This window comes from Wyeomyia smithii, chromosome 3 (genome assembly GCF_029784165.1).
Source record: "Wyeomyia smithii strain HCP4-BCI-WySm-NY-G18 chromosome 3, ASM2978416v1, whole genome shotgun sequence".
In the NCBI taxonomy this organism is placed as follows: domain Eukaryota; kingdom Metazoa; phylum Arthropoda; class Insecta; order Diptera; family Culicidae; genus Wyeomyia; species Wyeomyia smithii.
The window spans coordinates 191893949-191913950 of record NC_073696.1 but is presented as its reverse complement, the minus strand read 5'-3'; the positions used below and the strand labels follow the sequence as shown (position 1 = coordinate 191913950).

At 35.5% G+C, this 20002-nt stretch overlaps 3 protein-coding genes across 11 annotated transcripts; 1 reads left to right on the top strand and 2 right to left on the bottom strand.

Moving 5' to 3' along the window:
* Positions 1 to 3424: 3424 nt before the first annotated feature.
* LOC129730131 (tetratricopeptide repeat protein 1) lies at positions 3425 to 5348 on the bottom strand. 2 transcript variants are annotated; one of them, XM_055689199.1, is made up of 2 exons: positions 4486 to 5348; positions 3425 to 3871 (listed from the first exon to the last, which is right to left on the bottom strand). In XM_055689199.1, exons 1-2 carry the CDS (start codon positions 5073 to 5075, stop codon positions 3565 to 3567), a joined length of 897 nt encoding a protein of 298 aa, XP_055545174.1. In that variant the 5' UTR covers positions 5076 to 5348; the 3' UTR covers positions 3425 to 3564. The 2 variants fall into 2 exon arrangements, with proteins under 2 accessions (XP_055545174.1, XP_055545175.1); XM_055689200.1 differs by having other exon boundaries at positions 3425 to 3850; positions 4486 to 5337.
* A 451-nt stretch (positions 5349 to 5799) lies between these two features.
* On the bottom strand, positions 5800 to 17475 carry LOC129730132 (persulfide dioxygenase ETHE1, mitochondrial). 4 transcript variants are annotated; one of them, XM_055689203.1, is made up of 7 exons: positions 17323 to 17475; positions 7943 to 8140; positions 6692 to 6836; positions 6413 to 6627; positions 6199 to 6350; positions 6023 to 6141; positions 5800 to 5939 (listed from the first exon to the last, which is right to left on the bottom strand). In XM_055689203.1, the coding sequence occupies exons 2-7, from the start codon at positions 8135 to 8137 to the stop codon at positions 5887 to 5889; spliced, it is 879 nt and encodes a 292-aa protein (XP_055545178.1). In that variant the 5' UTR covers positions 8138 to 8140; positions 17323 to 17475; the 3' UTR covers positions 5800 to 5886. The 4 variants fall into 4 exon arrangements, with proteins under 4 accessions (XP_055545178.1, XP_055545179.1, XP_055545176.1 ...); XM_055689204.1 differs by lacking the exon at positions 17323 to 17475 and adding an exon at positions 8525 to 8666; XM_055689201.1 differs by lacking the exon at positions 17323 to 17475 and adding an exon at positions 8312 to 8572.
* Positions 17074 to 19440, top strand: LOC129730133 (thioredoxin, mitochondrial). Of its 5 annotated transcripts, none has more exons than XM_055689209.1 (4): positions 17518 to 17667; positions 17725 to 17776; positions 17877 to 18006; positions 18876 to 19440. In XM_055689209.1, the coding sequence occupies exons 3-4, from the start codon at positions 17887 to 17889 to the stop codon at positions 19164 to 19166; spliced, it is 411 nt and encodes a 136-aa protein (XP_055545184.1). In that variant the 5' UTR covers positions 17518 to 17667; positions 17725 to 17776; positions 17877 to 17886; the 3' UTR covers positions 19167 to 19440. The 5 variants fall into 5 exon arrangements, with proteins under 5 accessions (XP_055545180.1, XP_055545181.1, XP_055545185.1 ...); XM_055689207.1 differs by having other exon boundaries at positions 17725 to 17802; XM_055689205.1 differs by lacking the exons at positions 17518 to 17667; positions 17725 to 17776 and adding an exon at positions 17074 to 17302.
* Positions 19441 to 20002: the final 562 nt, after the last annotated feature.

The window sequence follows — 20002 nt, the reverse complement described above, 5'->3', positions numbered from 1 at the left end:
GTGTTGTTATGCAAAAACCGCACCCGTGCAGCACGGCTCAGTGTTTATACCATGGCTGCTTAGATTATTTGGTGCATTTTTTTATGATAACGGTCTAAGGGAGCACCGTGATGTAATGATAGTTAAATATGTTTATATACAATTTACTGCTGCAAAACATTTACATATTCTGGAATATTTTATGCTGTTTTACACATAAACTACGTGTTATACAAAAAATAAAGGACCGATGAACGATACATTGTCCATTCTTGGTTGCAGAATTATCATTCGAAAACGTGAATTCTGATTGATTGATTAATGGAATACAAGAATCAGTTCTTATGAAGGGCGTCCCACATCTAATTGCATCACGGAAAAAAACGCTGTAGAAAGTTGCCTAGTTGACCAATCCTTTCCGAACTTTCAGATAATAAAATATATCCCATTCGTGAACTTTTGGCAAATTTATTTCATTCAACTTCAACTTCAATGCCATAACCAAACGCCCGCACCTTACGCTTAACTCCATTCATTAGGTTCTTTACAACACTAGCTTATTCTTCATCTCCTCCTTAGATTTGACTTCCTTGGGATGCTTTCGTAGTGCCTGCTTCATAACAGCCCAGTATATTCCGAAAGGCCTTAGTTCCGTTGCGTTGGGGGAGTTCATGTCCTTAGGTACAGCAAGCCAGGTCAAAACTGGGTCAAAATCGAGCGAATAAAGAAGGGCTTTGACAGCAGTTAGTGCGCTCCCAAGTCAAAACGAGGTGAGCTGGTGAAATAAAGAAATTCGCTATTTGAAAGTTTCCGCTTGTTTACTTCCTCTGAAACATCAAACTTGTGCTGAGCAGTGAAGAACCGTAGCCCCGGAAGCTCCGCCTCCGCCTTGACTTGAGGTTCATCATCTATGATGAGACAATGAGGCTTAGTCAGCATCTGAGTGTACAATTTCCGGGCCCGTGACATTCCCACCGTATTTCGCCATTCGTCACGATTTGAAGCCTTCTGCACATTGTATGCAGTCCCTCTCGGTCTTTGCCGCTCTGAACGAAAGACTTGGACAGATTCAGCTTTTTGGCCACATACCTGACCGAAGCATTGGGAATCCGCGTAAACGCTTTCACAACATGCTTGGGATCCTGATCACTAATAGACTCATCGTTTGACTACACGATTCCGAGTTGTTTCCCGATGTCCCGATGAGAGCGTTGACGATTTTCCAGGTGCATGCACAAATTCGATTCGCGACGTTATTCTTCGGGTAACGGCATTTTCCACAATTTTCGAAAAAAACTGACAACGCTAAAAAACAAAAAACAATGTAAACAATACACTCCAAACTACTTGCACCCAAATTTTCAAAATGATGTATTTCGATGTGGGACACCCTTGATTTCATATATTTTACCGCCTCTTTAGCACAACTATGAAGTGAGTTATTACATATTACGTCAAATTCAAATATTCTAAGAATGCACAGAGCAAAAATAAACCCATGTTGGGTTGTGTTTGGCAATTTGGGTTTCCAGAAACCTAAAGTCGCCATTTTGAATTTTAAAATGTCATTTGAAGATGTATGAGGCCACTTTGGGCTGCTTCCCAGAAATAGGAAGTCGCCATCTTGGAATTCTAGATAACGTCTGGGGTTGAATTCGAACAACATTTACAAGGACAGAACTGCCGCTATTCGCATAACAGTCCTATGTAAAATTTGGGTGTTCTCTTGTTTTTGCGGGAATGGGTCAATTTTGGCATGCTCTTCAAGAATAGCCAACAAAAAAACAAGGTTTGTTCCCCACATCCTCGATTTTTTGTTTGTTCTCTGGAATTATTAGCATAACAGTCCTAGGTTTTTTTCGCATATAACCTTCCCTCGAAATCCTTTTAATGAAGTTCAACGTGAAATTGCCCTCTATATAAAGCATCAATTAAATCGATTCTACGTTACTTCGTATAATTGTGTCGAGGCATCAACCATAGTATACGATATAATGATAAAAGTTATTCGAAGAAATTCACACCCGGTTTTGCAGCTTCATAAAAAAATCGACAATTAATAGCATTCTTAAAGGTGTGTCCGGATGTGTTTCTATAATCAATAACAACTAGAAGAATTACAGTTAACAGCGCACTTCTCCGGTTCCGGTCTGAAGGATATCCGTAGTTCCGGATTACATTCCCCCATCCGATTCCGGGGTCCATTTATTACCGAAACACTTTCATCAAACTGAGATTTAGAATCAGTTTCGTGCTGCTGCTTTAGTGTAGTATCTTCAAAGAACGATTAAATTGCTAAGGCGATGACGGAAACTGTTCCGAAGCAGCTTTCCCGAAGCCGATGGAGTCCTCCTCAGAATTATCATCTTCACTTCTATAAATCTTTAGCAACTCAAGAGCAGACATCTTCGAGCACATAAGCAAAAAAATACCAAAAGAAACTGCGTTTAGATGAAAAATAAACAAACAACCACTCTCGAACGTAGGACTGGTGTGCGAAAATTTTGTTGATCGATGGGTAAAATATTCGCATAACAGTCTCGCTGCTATTTTTTAGTAAAAATCATGTTTTCATTATGTTTCTTGTGGACGAAACGTTCGTTCCTTATGAAGCGTATGCATTTGTAAAAAAAAATTGTAATGAGAGCAATCATACTCTAGCAAAATGATTATTATTTCGAAATATCGAAATACTTTCAATCGCGTTTTTCTCGACTGCTCAGTTTTTGACATAGGACTGTTATGCTAAAAGCGGCAGAGAGAGAAGTTTTGAACTACTGATCGAATTCGGTGCTAACATTTGTCACAGACAATATTTTGAAATAGTGTATCAGTCTGAAGTTAACCCGAAAGTTTTGCTATTTCCTTTGCCGAAAAAATTTGAAAAGTACCAATATTTTGTAAAAAAGTTCGCTGAATCTTTCAGTTACTGATCTGATCTAATCAACATACTTCTTTATGTGAATCTAGGATTATAGAACGATTTAGATTTTGAATAATTTATTTGGCATGGCACGTGTTATAGAACGATGCTCTCCGTCAAATGATTCGCTGAAATTCCCGACGCTGAAATTGACCGACACGACACGACTTAGAAAAATAGCAAAGAATTACACTGCCGTTCTAAGCATATTTGTCCCATGTTCCAAATAAAGCAAACGAGGAAAACAATTTCAAAGTTTTACTATACAACACTGGTCGACCATAGCGTAAAGGCCTAAAAAATTTGTAGGTTTTTAACCTTTTGGTGTCCCTAGCATATGTAGAGAATTTTGGTGTCCCTAGCATATGTAGAGCTAACAAAACTAATAATCCTTAGATTTTTGACATAGTGTAGTAAGAATTAGAAAAATTGAGTCAAAAAAGGGCCACGTGGTTTTAAAAACCCACGCGTGGTGTAGTAACGGTCCTTTAGTGATATTCACTACATTATCATGCACATTCATTACTCGTAAAACTAGTATATTTTATTATCGATTTGAAATTTAACGGTAACGCCTAGAAAATTTTTTTTTTTTTTTACTCTCACACACACACACTGATCACAGTCACACCGCACCGGTCAAATTCAAGTAACTAAAACAACTATTTACCGCTTTTGAAATTGATCGAGTACGATCCGGACGACGGGTCTTGTTTCATCTCAAAGTTCTGAGTCGATAATCCAAAGGGTCGAAGTATCATATTGCCTAAGTCTTTCAGTTTGCCCATCATTTCCTCTTTGAGGCGCTCATTGCGTTCCTGGATTTTCGGTGGTAACCTTAGCTGGGCCGCCTTAGCTTCCACGTTTGCTGGGTCTAACTCCAATATTTTTTTGTAATCCTCCAGACTCTCATCTAGCTTGTCCGCCTCCTCGTACAGGGTGGCCCGTCTGGAAGTGGATTCAATAACACTTAAACAAACGATGTACCACCCGTTCGCGTACTGACGCCGATTACGTGAGTATTCGGATGGACTGGATGAAGGTGCAATGAATGTAGCTCTGGTGCATAGTACTAATTATTCTTTAAGCATGCAGAATGGCTGTGTGTATGTGTAAAACGCATTTTTGAAATCACAGATATTCAATGAATTTTTAAATCATAGAATTAACACTATTAGTTTATCGAGAAACATTTAAGCTTTTTTATCCCGGCTACTACTATATTTGAACAGTTAAAGTTTTTCAAAATATTTGAAAAGTACTTGCAAACATGAACGTTTATTGCCTGTCCAATTAGAATCATTATGTACCGTTCCGGAATAAATCGTTCGCCTTATGTATGCACTGTGATTTCATTCAATTTTCTATCACAATCCCCAGAAAACAAAATAACTATTTTTCGTTTTAGAACCTAACCCGCATAGCTAAATACTAAAGAATAGTCATCGGTAGATCCTATAAATTTATAAAGTCAAAAACTAACTGTTGAATGAAAATTCACCATTGAATATTCAACAAATTTTAAATCTTCGCGACACAAACATAGGTGACATGGATGAACATCAAAAATATTGCAAATTTACCTCAGTAGTGCCTTCAGGTACTTTGGATTGTGCTCTATCGCTTTGGTGCAGTCATCTATAGCGGATGGTTTAAAGTTAAGCTTAGTCTTAGCTGCCGCTCGGTTTGCATAGAGGATCGAACGTTCCGCTGAGTATTCCACCGGACAGATTCGAAGTGCCTCGGTATACACGTTGGCGGATTTCTCAAAATCACCTTGTTTGAACAGTTCATTTCCCTGTACCTTCAGCTCATCTGCTTTTGCTTTGTTGGATAACTTTTCCTCTTTGGTGAGGCCCTTTTCCCAGTCTCGCTGTGACTCGTCATCAACGAAATCATCACTCTGTGGAACAGTCTCCGATTCTTTGTCTTTGCCTGACGTTTCTTCGTCACTTCCGGTATCACTTCGACAGTCGACAAACTTCTCCGTTTGTTCCGAGGAAGATGAAGTGTTGGTTTTAGGAGAAACGCCAACCCCTATCCCTGTGACTTGTTGGATGACTTCGTCTACTGCTTTTTCATTGAACTCCTTGCATGATGCATCCTCGAATCGTTCTTCATCACTGGCAGAAGTATCCGCTAAGGTTTTTTGTTTTGCTTGGTTAGGATCCATTTATTTTCTAAATTTCACTGCCAACGTAGGGTACTGCAGCTGCGCGCAGTCAAACCGTATGTATGAACTTTAAAAAAGTAATAGTTCCTTGTTAAATAGTCCTAGAATCACCCAACTTTGTTCCTTTGCTATGAATTTGCAACATTTGACTTTGTGTTCTGTTCAGAGTTGCCAGACTATTTTGCCAATACCAGACACCTGCGTAGAGTGCATATCAATATCACGTCTCGATTACCGGATGATATATCGCCTAAAAATTGTTACATTCTTGAGGATATTATTTTATTAAAATTAGAAGAATAATTATAGTTGAAACAGTCAGAAAAAAATAGCAATTTTAATTGTTTACAATAAAATAAAAACATCTGGCAGCTCAGGTCAAAATAATTTATGTTTGACATTTAGAAATAGGCTGCATCCTGATGGTTCCTCATTCAGGCACTAGAAACAAAATGATTCTAAAATCATATCAGATCCTTATTCCAAAAAGCGGTAAAACCGGTAAAACGGACTGAATTAAAAGCGGGCGTTAAGAAAATCTTTTTTTGTTGGAGTCACGACAGGACTCGATGTGTAATAATGGTTCTACAAGTCACTCGTCAGATTTTCAGGTCCCGTCTTAAAGAAGTCTGCTAGTGTCATAGCCCATTCAGATGCCTGCTGGAAATCGGGTGATTAATAATTGCAGTAACATCATAATAAATAAATGTATTAAACATACATATATATTAATAATAAAATATTTATTTTAATCATAACCAACATTTTAGGTATATGTACCAGTATTCACCAGCATCATTTTGCCATATCACTACTTAGGGATATCGTACAAACCGCATTCTCGGTTGGCAGGGACGGCAACATCTGTGTAGATAATTGGATTATTTTACAACGTACCTGATATAAAACTGAGCAATCTGATTTGAAAAGCATAACACCAGCCTTACCAATTTTCGAAGGATACGGTAAATTTAGATTAGCCATGATCTCTACGAATGCTTCGATATCTTTAGTCAAGCGAGGATTGTATTGCTTTTCTTCGGCAACACTGGTTTCCATGTTACCCCTAAAAATATGGAGTTTCTGGTATTGATTTCACGACAGTAGTGGAAGAGAAACTCACTTGTAATCATGAGCCGGAAACAGACGGTAGTTATCCGGTAGAGTAAAAATTTTCTCATGCACAGAACGGTACAGGGTTCTAGAATCACCCTCCTGAAAATCTGTTCGTCCACAGCCACGAATAAGCAGAGCGTCCCCAGTGAAAGCTACGCCCTAGAATTTTTAATAGGGATTAAGGAAATTCTATTTTTTTTTTCTTAACAGAGATCGAGTACCTGATTATGTACGACGAAGGTCATGCATCCGTTTGTGTGACCTGGCGTACATAAGGCTTTCAACTCAAACCGGCCAAACTTAACAATTTCATTGTCCTTAAGATATTTGTCTGCCTTGGCTCCGCTGCATTCTGAAATTACGCTTATTGTACCGGGGAGCAGTTGTTTTAAATAACCGGTTCCGGTTATATGGTCCGCATGCATATGTGTGTTTACTGAAATGTTTCGGAGAGACACTATTAATTCTTAGGTTCCAGAAATGTGCTGTTACAAGCCTACATGCATATGTTAGTTTAAAACCAAGCTCCTGAATTAGTTTGGCATCACGAGGTGCCTGTTCCAATACTGGATCGATGAGCACTGCTTCCTTGGTGTTGATATCGCCTAACAGGTACGTGTACGTCCAGGATTTCTCGTCAAAAAGCTGTAAGTTTTTTGAGGAAAAGATAATTGAAATTTGTTTTTAGATTTGAACGAATCGTTCATCTGGTCCAGTTGATAAGTTAAGCGGTTTATCAAAATAAATTCTGACAATATGACGTAAAAATGATGCTGTCGATTTTGACTGGATGAGAGCTATTTTTTCAGGCCATGAATATGCGAAAATAAGATTTAATATTATAACCGATTAAAGAATTTTATTATTCAAAGAAAAAAATTGCAATTATAATACAGACAATAAGCCGTATGAATAAAAGTGTTTGCTTTGCTCATCCCGTGTAAATCTTACGGGAGCAGCAGAGTAACTTCTCTTATTCATACGGTCTAATATGCTAAACCGAGAGACAACACTTAAAGCCAGATTTCGAATGGTTGAAAAATTGAATGCAAGATACATAAGCATGTAAAACGATGTTCGGCTGTACAACTAGAAAAAACTACAAATGAGAAAAGCTACAAAATGTTTAAGCTTTTTAATGTATGTAATGCCAATTATTGATTGGTTGATACTAAATTTGCATGTCACAAAGTTTTTTTTGTAATTCAAAAAAAACGAATTAGCGAAATTAACGTGTTAGTTTTCAATTTCGCGCTTTTAGAAGCGAATGTTATAATAGGTTGATGCCATAAACGATTTATCTGTTGAATAAAATTGGGGGCGTTTACCGGAGCGATTTATAAAATTTGTTCGGTACACATTTATATTAAACACCATGCCAGAGCACAATCTGTTGCTCTCGAGCGTACTTCCATGGGTAACAAATGCATCACGATGACTCAGCACATTTGTAGAGGTCAGTCGCGCTATGTAAGCTGCCTCAATAAATGCCGAATACATTTAATAATATCTTTGTATAAGCTGATACCTTGAGCAAACACTGAATCAAAACTAAACAGTGCGTTTAAATTTATGAAAATAGATAAACGAATAAAACCTGTGTCTTGATTAATAATATATTTGCATTATTCACAAGTGTAACCAACGCAAATCATCAAAAACCTTCTTTGAAGCCCAATTTTGATGATTTCTATCTAACTAATATTTATCGTATTCACTAGCACTTTCACTTTTAACTACTGTATACGTACCTGACGGAAGAAGAAATCTGCGGTGAGCTGTTTACGTTCCTCGACCATTCTTACGTTTCGTAGGTTGATATCACTTTGAGCAAACTGGGTAGAAGCGCTGGGCTTTATGTGTAAGGCCGAAGTTGTGGCAATAGATCGCGATGGCAACCACAAAATCTTTCCTGAAGCGGCTAAAACGCGAGCGACAGTCGTCATGATCTGTTGAATAAAGATGCTTAATTCAAATGTATATATGATTTCGGACTTGATTAGTAACATTATTGATAAAGCTATATTATCTATCAAATCACATCACCAGTTGTGATAACAGTGATAAGATATTGTTCTACGGAGGAAATTAACTATAAGGGTATCTTCAAGAGAACTTACTAATTGCAGCTATATTATGAGGTAGATGTGCTATAGGCCGAACGCCAATTCGTACTAACGAATGATGCTCAAAGTAAAGCCAAATCACGTATAAGAAAATCCATAAGTGTGATATCTGAGGATTTGGTTTTGGCTTTTGCATGCAATTGATCATATTGGATTTTGCATTTTGATTCATTATCAGTCGGTAATATCTGCTATGCGATAACTCACATATTTTCGTCAACAATAATATCACACTTGTACCTGTACGCATTTACCGAAAATAGCGATACATAGCACACAAATGCGTTCAGAACTGTGACAACATGTTGGTTAGAAGGTCACGTACGCCGGAGTTAACAAAAACGAAACAAACTTTCACAACATCCACGGTGAATGCTTGTGTTTGTGTTTATTCGCTTTTTCATTCAGATAGCTTCGTGTCAAAGTAGTAGTAATAAGCTAAATTCAACATTGATTTAAATTCACTTATCTATATGAATATATTGACTTAGGTTGCTCGTGCATATTGCATTCGGAGAGGTTAGGGTTTCATACGTTCCATCGTTTGTACTAAGTAACGAACAAATCCAATATAAGCTCGAGACTGCTTAATTTTTCATTTGTATTCAATAATTTCTTATCATAGAAACATAGAAAAGAATAAAGCTTTTGATGAAAAATTCAAATCGTTAAAAAAATTTTTTTGCATTATCTCAAAGTACAACTTCTTGAGAACATTTTCACAAATTTTCATAAAGATCTGAGCAATAGGGAGAAAGTTAGAGCGATTTGAAGCACGCCTCATCACGGCCGCATAAGCTGTTTCTCCAACAATGACTTTGCCGTGTTTACGATTGCGGTAAAACTACTAAACCGATTTTCTTCATATATTTTTTAATGTTCGCTAATAAATTCCCCGGTCGTTGAACGATCGTTTTTTGATACACGAAGTTCAACTTTGCCGAAGAAAATTGTTTTTATGCAATTTTCGGCGCTCAAAACACAGGGTGGCCAGCAGATTTTCAATTTCAAATTCCCGGTTTTTCCCCGGTTTTCCCGGTTAGAAATTGGTGTTTTTCCCGGTTTTAAAACGCATAAATGTAAAAGTTCAACCACGTTCATTCATTGATAAAATAAATTTGTGAGAGAATTTGGATTTTAATATTTATTATTATTTCATTTGAAATTCTCAAAAGGGCTAACTACTTCGGCCAACATCTATTTGCTGTTGATTTTTCGAATTTTCATGGCTGAGGAATGCAACTGCAAATCATTTCCTATCATTTCAGCCTTGAGAAATTTCATCAATTGTTTTTAAGCTTTATTACGGATTTTGGCCTTATTCAAAGTGCTTATTAAAAAAAAAATATAAAACTTTTAACCTAAATTCCGCATTTCTGACAGCATTTTCTCTTTTAAAACTTAATTTTAAATTGAATTGACTTTAAATTTTTTTTTATTGAATTGACTTTAAAAATTATTTAATATTTTTTTTCTTGTTTTCTGATATATTTTTTCATAGTCAATTTTAGTGTATGAGAGAAAACATTCTAGTTATTTTTCAGAGTTTTCAAAATAATTAAAGCACATTTTTTGACCCCAAATCGAGATAGTTTTTCGTCTTGCCTGAAACTGCAATGATAGCCGTTTCTGGCAATTTTAAATTTGTTTGAGAATAAATTTTTGCACACACTTTTCTAGATTCAGTTTCGAAATTGATTTTACGTTGATGTTGTTAGTTTCTTTCAGGCTTCAATACAATTTTACTGCTACTTAGAAACAATTTTTGTCTTTTTGAGCTAAATAAGAAGCTTGTTTTGTGTTTTTTGAATCCACGTTCTAAATTTCCGAATTTTCAACAAAAATCTATTTCCGCCACTATTGTGTCAATCCCCGACACCTGGCGAGGCGACTCCAACTAGAATCTTAACTAGCGGCCCGAATCTAGAAATATTTCGCCTCATAAAATCTCTGGAGGATTGAATCTAGATCAGTTTTGGTTGAGTGTGAGTGGATAACGTCACCACACAACCATCGACACCTATGGCGTTGGTGGTGGGTGGAGGCGTTACTTGTTTTGGGTTTTCGATATTTTTTATCATAGTTTAGTTTTTGCCTATTTCAAGTTAAAATATAAAGCCTTATTGGAATCATTCTAGACTTCTCTGGCCTTTAAAATATTTTTTAGTAATTTAAAGTTTTAACCTTTCCTGGGTTTTGTAAGTATTTGTTGGCGATTTGTAACCTAAGATTCGAATCTTGTTTCTTTTTAAAGAATGTTTGTACGTCAATTATGAATAATTCGGTACACAACTTTGAAACAAACTGAGACATTAATGACATTAGACGTTGATCCTGTAAAGTGATGATTGTTTTGATGTTTGATGGCCACTTACTGTTGAATCTCTAATCAGTGCGAATGAGAAGGTAGACAAATTAGAGAAAAACAATCGCAGCGAACTGTTAGTGTACAGAACAATTGCGGGGCTAGCGCTAGGATCCTATTGACTCTAACGGTCGTTTCTCTTAGCCGAGATTCTAACATATGACAACTGGCTTGTTACTCTAGCATCTTACCCCGAGATCGACTAAATGGTTCCTTGAGTCTTCCAGTGTTTTTGAGATGGCAGAAAATGTATAGCGTGTTGAACTTATACAACAGATCCCAAGCATGTAGTAAATGAAAAATAATGTTTTAAAAAAACATGACAAACTTCCCGGTTTAGTATTGAAATTCCCGGCTTTTTTTCCCGGTTTTCCCGGTTCATTTTCGAATTCCCGGCTTTTTCCCGGTTTTCCAGGTTTTCCCGGTTCGCTGGCTACCCTGAAAACATCGTTCAGATACCTTGCACACTTCTGAACTGATGAAATAATATGAGTTTTTTGATTTCAGTTGATCTGCTGTCTCGCTATCGTAAACACCGCGAGCCTCTGCAAAATAAAAGCGTTTCGGGAAATCAGCCATTTCTCCACATTCAGTTGGCAATTCTTATGAACAAATGTGTTTTTTTTTTGTTGTTGATTAACTGAACTTTCACTACTTTTAGGCAATTAAGATGGTGCTACACGCCTAAAAAAATCCAAACTTTCCTCTTTTTTCTCGAGAACAAAGGCATATAACCCCTTAACACTGTAGTGATCACTCATTATTGAATTTTAAACAAAAACTTGCAAAAATGATTTCAAACTCATGCATCAATTTAACGCCTCAATAAGATAATCTTTTCAGGATTAAAGACACGCGAGGCCCCTTGTTTTTTGCAAAGGAGGCCACGGAGCTCTTTATATGTACTTAGCAAAAGGGATCACGAAGCCGATCTGAAAGTTTCTCAAATTCTGAAATTTTAAAAACATTTAATATTGATATCATTTACCCTACAATTCAAATGGTTCCGAAAAGATTTTGTAATGTGCATCATTTACTATGTTCAATTGTTATGTATTCCCTCGTGTATTCCACTCGTTGTGTATTTTTAATTTTTTGTATGTTGTCATTTGATGTTTTGGAACTGTTAGTTTCGTTAGCTTTTAATAAAATCAGTAGAATTTGTTCGAATATTTGTGATCGGCTTAATTCAACTGTTTCTACTGCTTTGATTGAGTACAACATGATAAATTTATGTAACATCAAGCGTTTGCCGATTTTCACTGTATACTTAAGTGTCAATTGATTGACGCGGCTAAATTGATAAGTGCCAATGAATGAAAATTGCTGTTATAACTTTTAATAAAGTTTTTCATAACGTGACGATCTTATGCACAATTTCATTAAGTGATTGATAAAATTCACTGAAGTCATCTATTAAACTAGAAATTGATAAAGGGGCTGTCAACATTCCACGTGGACAACTTATAGGTTGTGGATGGGGAATTAGGGGTACGCAAATGATCACGCCGGCAATCAAAATGTCCACGTGGACACGATATTTCCCAAAAAAAAATGAAAATCTGCCAAAAAAAAGTATTTTCCTGCAATAAAAAATCTACAGCTGTTCTGGTTTTAGAGTCGTCGTCGGCTGTATTTGTGATGAATTTGACTTTTAAGATATATATTTTTTTTATCATTTTCTTTCGTTACCAGAGGTCTTTGGGACACTTTCAACTAAGCTCAATTTGAAATAAGTTTTGTCTCATCCATTTATCAACACCATCTATTTTCTGCTTTGCCCTTTTCTTTCAGAACGCTTTTATTCTTCAAATATTTGGTTGAATTTAAATCTTTTTTTTTTTTTTTGACGTGGGACACGTCTTTGTTTACTATACTGGGATGCATTCTGTAAAATTGAAAAATGAAACGGGCAAATGTTGCGTCAGATTTCAAACGCTAATAACAGCATAACCACATGATGGGTAACAATAACCAATATGTTGTTGGATAGATAAAATGTATAACAATTTTGTAATGTGTTAATTATCACTCTAATTTCATTGCTAAGCGGTAAAATTGATAATAATTTCAATAACAAATTTACGCGAATAATGAACCAATTACATGCGAGCATTCCTAGCACAGACGACGTGAATGGACACCATCCGTTCCCTGTGATATTCCCCGTATCAATTTCGAAATAAAAATTGACAGAGTCTCCCCGTCCCAATAGGTCAATTTATTTTTGTTCCATGAGCTTAGACTAATATGATGTCTCGAAGGTAAAAGTTTTCCTAAAAGTTTGAAACAATACCCATCCTTGAACAATCTCTAAACCTGCGTGTTAGGTACTGTAGAACCTAATAAAAACTGATGTCTTGAAAGAAAACATGCCAGTAAAAGCAACAGTACCAGTGGAGTATAGAACCGCAGGTCTCTCGTCGTCTATGATTGCAGTGGTACTCTTCTATTCGTACTGCAGCAGTACTATTCGTATTGCAGTGGTACACTTTTGTTCGTACATTTCTATTCGTATACAATTGAGGAAAAACTACAATGCTGCTGTTGATGGTGATTGAAAGTTTATTTCATAAATATGATTGCCATAAATTACTCAGCAAGAATTGTAAATTTTTGCAACGGATATTTATTTAATTTTATCTTCGATATTCACTAAATAATCGTGACCGGATAGTATCGAAAGAGTAAATTCCTAAATATATACATTTATAGAAGAGTAAGAACCTGCGAATGCTTGTGATTTTTTAGTTGATTAGTAAGATTCGTACAGAATCTCTTTTTACATTTCAAATTTGTTAGATGATATATTATTATTCTAAGCGTAACCATAATAAACGTATATTTCCTGTCTTCGTAATACAGCGAATGTAGTTGCAGGCAAATGAAACAATTGTCAAGCAAAAAACAAAATGTAATTGTGGATTTCTACGTTTTTTTGCTGGAACTTGTTAGGAATTTTGTTCAAAATATTTTCTTATGTTTTCCAATTGATGAACCTTAGTTAGGGCTTCCATATTATTTTGAAAGTAAGATCCATACTATAGATTTGATTTAGTTAGCGTTAAATAAGACAAAACCATTCATTATGATAACGTAAGCATTATTGGATTTGGTTTTTGAGGATATAGAGATAATTCTGACTTTGACGCATTATGAGAAATTCTTGGTGCTTCTTCAACAAGCACGATATGCTTGTGCCTTGTTAAATACATATTTTTTTGCACAAAAAAAAAATAATAAAGGCATAATATCGCCAAATATAAATGATCTTTCTTCGAGTGTTGTTGAATATATTCCAAAAATTGAATTCCAGGGGAGGCTGAAAATAAACACATTGATTCTGTCTGCAGACTCTGTATATTTTGTAACAAAAAATCCCCTAATTACAGTGTTTAGTCCCACGTCACCATTTCATACAACCCTAGGGCTGTATACCTTGTAGTATTTAACCTTTTTCTCTCCATAGAATTAATTTATTATTTTTGAACCAAATTTAAAATCGATTTCTTAGTTTTTTTGCATTTCAGGAGCATTCCTAAGCATTTAAACTAATTCGGAGTGCCTAGTTTTCTTTATCCGTTTTCAAAAAGCTTTTTTAACATAATTTTAGACGATTTTTTTCTTCTGTTGCTTCTTTACCTGCGAAACATTTTACAGCCTTTTTTAAGTCAATATATGATCATATTGTATTTTAATCATTTCTGTCTAAATAAAGCGTCATGAACTATTATTTTCATTTGTTGGCTTTTTCTAGAAATCATTTTTTCTATTTGAAAGAAATGTTTTCAGTTGTTTCGAGACTACATTTACTGGCGTTTTTATGCATTTAAAATTAAACATGATATAGGTTTTCCTTGAGTTTGGTATTTTTCTGGTTTATCGTTGCTCTTTTAAGCTATTTACTAATTTGAGATTAATTTTTTAGCCGTTTTTCTTGTTTTTGAGACTTTTCTCTGGTGAATTCGAACAGTTTTTTATTTGGAATTCATTTCTGTTGGGACCTTTTCACTGTTTGACGTTTTTAGGCTTTCTGGCTGAATTTTGATCATGAAAATTTCTGGCTGTTCTGAATACTGGAAGTTGCGTACAATAACATGTAAGAAAATTTTAGAAACGACAATCTACTTCTATTTGGTAATTAGGTACTTTCATTCTTCATTATCATTTTCGTTTTTGGTCTTAACTGTTTTCGAAAGTAATTTTCGTTTATTGGACTACATTTTGTTTTTTTTTTTTGTTAAGAGAAGGTTTTAAAAATTATAGTGGCTTTTATTTTCAATTTTTTCTTACCTTCACAGACTTTTCATTTTGTTACGTTTTTAGACTTTGCCTTGAAGTTATATTCAGGATTATTTTCTTTTCGACTTCTTCTGGAAATCAAGTTTTTAGAGACGTTTTAGAGTTTTTTTTGCGTTAATTTCTGGATAAATTTTTGATATTAGTTTTCGGACTTTTCCTGACGTAAGATAAATTTGAGCTCAATTTGTTTGGAAACTGTTTTTTTAAAGATGTGTTCCTGAAATTGAAATGATATATTTTGTATCTTCTGGTTAAAATGTTTATCAATCAGTATGCTAAATATCTTCCTCGAACTCTTCTACCTTGCAGAAAAGATTTTATCCTTCCAGCTTCTACAGAAGCTTTCCGCCATTTTGACTCATTTCCTTTTTTGCCATATTTTCACCTATTTGCTTTTTATTTCGAGCACCGCCGCTCACCTCGTTTTCTGAGGGCCCATAATTTGTGATTATATTTGATGATGATGATGATGATGGTCCCACCTCATACCCCTACATCGGTTTGAGCTGGTCGATTTATCTAAGTAAGATATTATATAGTCATACAATGTAACCAGTTGGCAAACAAATAACGGACTGGTTATTATTACGGACATAGTAACCCTTCAAAAGAATACCAATAATTTAACAATGAATAAAAAAACGATTTTCCAATACCATCATGGATCCAAGGCTCATCCAGAACGTTTCCAACTCGAAAATTTTCTGGACTTGGTTAGGAATTGAACCTAACATTTAGGAGTGTTAACTAATCCGAATTGATTCTGGATAACGATTAAAACTACGAGAGAGATCCTGTGATACTATAGTTCTCGATAACGAGCTTTACAGTCCACAGGCAAACCCAAGCCTTTTCAGTTTTTTCTCCCAACCCTTTGTTCAAGATCGTTCAAACAGATAAATATCAAAAATCAGAATAACAGCATATATGCTATTTCAAACCAAAAAGCAACTTTCCAACCCGATATGCGCTTTTTGTTTCAATTTCAGGAGTTTAATCCTGATATACTCAAAATCCAGATTGTCTATGTCAGTCTACGCGCGCGTGGCTCAAACATGTGTGAACATAATAACTTCGTTTACCCAATAAATTAAAAAAAAAATACATAAATTTTACAATCTTCGTCACTAATTCACAAAAAATTCTATATAATCTGTCTACATAACAGACTTTATGTGTGAAATACAGCGCCTCCGCCTCCGCCATTGTTGCTACACGTTTTACTTGTATTGACATCGAATTGAGAAAAATTATTCCTTTGTAGTTCTGTGATCTTTGAAAAAGAAAATTTGGTGTTCTGGTGCATCATCCGCGTTTCTAGTGTTGTACCTATGAAAATCACTTCCCCTATCAATTCGATTACACAAATATCGCAGCATATTATTAAAAATTTTAAATAGAAACACCATTGTCAGAAAATATATTCTTTGCTTCACAGAAAGCCATTGCAATGCGTCCAGCATAAAACTCGAGGAAGTGTATCTATTACATCTTAATATTAATCGCAGAACTTTATTTTGTAAGCGCTGCAGTCTCAATATTTGTGCATTGTTTGCAAGAAATAATATGGATGAAAAAAATCTATATGTGGTGAAATGATTGACTTATAAAGAAATACCTTATTTCGTTTATGCGATCATCGATTTCTTTCGGTTTCTTCTGAGTTATAAAGGCGTTAGCTCTACCCTTCTCTGCTTACGTAGCGCATTTCTCGGCTCTCTCAGGCTAAATTTTGATGGGATTCTTTTCACATTTCACCAACAACAACAAATTTTTTCAACGGTTTTCGCCGCAGGGTTTAAACTTGGAAATCATTTGAAAGTACATACACAGAAACATAGGACAGTGATTATGTTTCATTATCAGCGTTTGAAATTCGCGAAATAATGCTTGAAAAAATAAAATTAAGAATTGCACATGTATTTATATAAACCATGCTTTATCGTTCAGGATAAAAACAGGATAGGGTTTTAGTACCCTATTGTCAAATTTTTCACATGTCAAATTTCTTGCATTCACCCCACTAACATTCATACGTGTTCAGAAATTCCGAACCACCGTTAAAACATTGGTCCGCCTAGGGTACACTTGTATTGGTTTATTGCTGCGGACAGCATTCTCATGCGTCTGCCTGCTGAAGTGCTTACCCACTGCTACTCATCAATTGCCAAAGAGATAGATAACGTTAGTACCGTCGGTACATTTTCTGGAGTTAACAGCCTATTAAGTATAAACTAAATATTATCATAATGTGTTAATTGTTACCAGACGTACAACTTTTAACTCTCTCGTAGCCAATTTAGTTGCCATCCAAATAAGTGAGTATTAATATGCTTACCTTAGCAGAAAAAAGTTAGTGAACTTGTATCTCAATTAATAGCAAAACATAACAATAAACACTTCAAAACGATTCTATTGTTTCGAAATATTCTATGACAACTTGAAAACACAACATCGAAAGTGAGCAAAAATAGTTTTCAGTGACAGTCAGTCATAAACGTAATGATAGGTGATGACGTCATTCAAATAATCCATTTCATTAATAAACTGTCACAGAGCATATTGTAATTAACATAAAAGGATCCAAACGTCAAGTCTGTATTTTTTGTCCGAATTTTTCGTGCTTGTGTAATAGTTCTTTCATAATTATTGACACATTCGATAGCAGAAATAGTAAATTGCAGTGAAGGTATCAAATATATTGTGTGGTTTCTGTACTCAATCGGATATTTAATTCTAGAATACTTTTTGAATGCTGAAGCATGATGCAATCCGCTAATTGATGATCAAAGGTTTTAATATATACTAATTATTAAATGTAATAGTCAATTTTGTTTGTTGTAGATTGTTTTCGTAATACTAAACCATAATGTCAATATCTTATCTTTACAGAGATAGTAGAATGCTTCGAATCTTTCGCAATCCAAACCTGGGCCAGCGCTTCATTAGAAAGACTTTCTCATTTTCGGCCGTGGCTACCAAACAGTTTGTTATCAAGGATCATTATGAATTTGATCAAAAGGTAATTATTCCAATATCAAACATGTTTACACATATTAAAACGCTCAACACACCTCGGTTACTGTTACAAAATTATCAGAGTTCACGGCTGTTCTACTGTAACATATGTTGCTTGTGATAAAAAACAACCGATGTGCTCATGCGAAGGTTATTTTTCGCCGCAACCGGTTTAAAGCGGTACCATGATACAACGAAATATTATAGCTCTGCCAAATTTACCCAATCCTACGTCACTATCGTTGGATTCTACGTCATACAGTGATTGCGAGTAAGCTGATTGACGCTTAATTCCAAATTTCCAGATTATTAAGAAACCCGGAAATATAGACTTCCTAAGTTATTCATCGCTGCGAAGCGGAAAGATAACGCGTGTGGCAATGTGTTTTGTCCGTTTTGACAGGTTTGTTTGCAGAGCAATTTGGTTGTTTTTCTTGCTGTGGGTACCTAATCGTTGTTTATGGAAAATTGAGAGGATTCACCTTTAATGTTTGTGAGTTTTAACCCCGTTGAATTTATCGCTCAATAACGGCATATGAATAAAGATAAAATAAGTTTAAAATGAATGAGTTACGCTAGTTGAAAATTAAACTTGGTAATTGAAAAAATTAATTAACAAAAAATTAGATGGCTCAAATTTTATTCAACAAAAAGTTCGTGAATAAATACAGACTGCCAAAACACTGTTCTTTTAATCATTCATGTAATGTCGAAGACAAAGATCTAATTGTCTGATTGAAGACAAAGATCTAAAAATCCTCTGAACCAAACACTCCTAATTCTGTGCATGAAGATTCTTCATTTTGTGCATTGGTAAAATACGCTGTATATAAAACACAGACCGTCAATTCAAGAAGATATTATTTATTATAGGTGATCAACAGCGACAATCCCGTAATTGTGAACTTTCACGCAGAATGGTGCGATCCCTGCAAAATTCTTACGCCCAAAATGGCTGAGATGCTGGAACCCTTGGAAGACATCGATCTGGCGATAGTAAACGTGGACGACAATGCCGAGTTAGTGCATACATTTGAGGTGAAAGCAGTGCCGGCTGTGTTGGCATTTCGTAACGGCGTTGTGGTGGACAAATTTATTGGTCTGGTTGATGCGGACATGATCGAAAACCTGATCGGAAAATTAGCCAGAAAAAAGCAATCGTAGTCACCTTCCTACCGATACAGTTTATTAATACATATTTGCATGTGTGTACCAGAAGAAAGAGAGACGATCGGTAGCCGAACTGTGATTGAATATTGACCACTAATATTTAAGCACTCTGTGTGATGTGACTTACAAGAACATTTAAATCGCGTATAAGGTAACCTAATTAATACCTGCAATGCCAATAAACTATAGGATTACATAATTATGTTTGTTAGCAAAAGCCTTCCCGAACTGAATAGAGAAATACAGAGTTTTTACGACATACTGAAAACTAGATGGATTTTTTTTTACGTTGCTAATCTTCATACACTAGGCTTTTCTATCTAGTTTGTTTCAGTTGTCTTGCCGAAATTGATATTTTCTTCGTACAGAAGCATGATTCAGACTAAGCAGATTAAGATACCGATTAACACGGTGACGGAATCGTGAAAGGAATCGCAAACACGATCTGGAGGATTCCCGCTCACGATTCTTATTCGAGAATCCTAGAGCCATATACAGGGCATTCCTGAAGATTCTTTTATTCAGGAATCCTTTCCAAGGACGCTCACGAATGCAATGTGAGGACTCCTAGAGAACCTATGCGAATCGTATGTGTTCGTCCGGGTGGGGTAGCAAAGAAGAATAAATGGTTTTCGCTTAAGGTAGGTACTGTTTAAAGGTAATTAAGGTTCATCAACTCTATATATAACGCATCTCGCAATGACATCTTCAATCCCTGTTTGATTACACTGGTTGGCAAAAGCGAAAAAAAAATTGCCCTAAGGCCCAAAACTGTTGTCCTAGAAAGATTATAGTTTTTTAACCATTTCTTTGAATTTTGGAGCTCATAG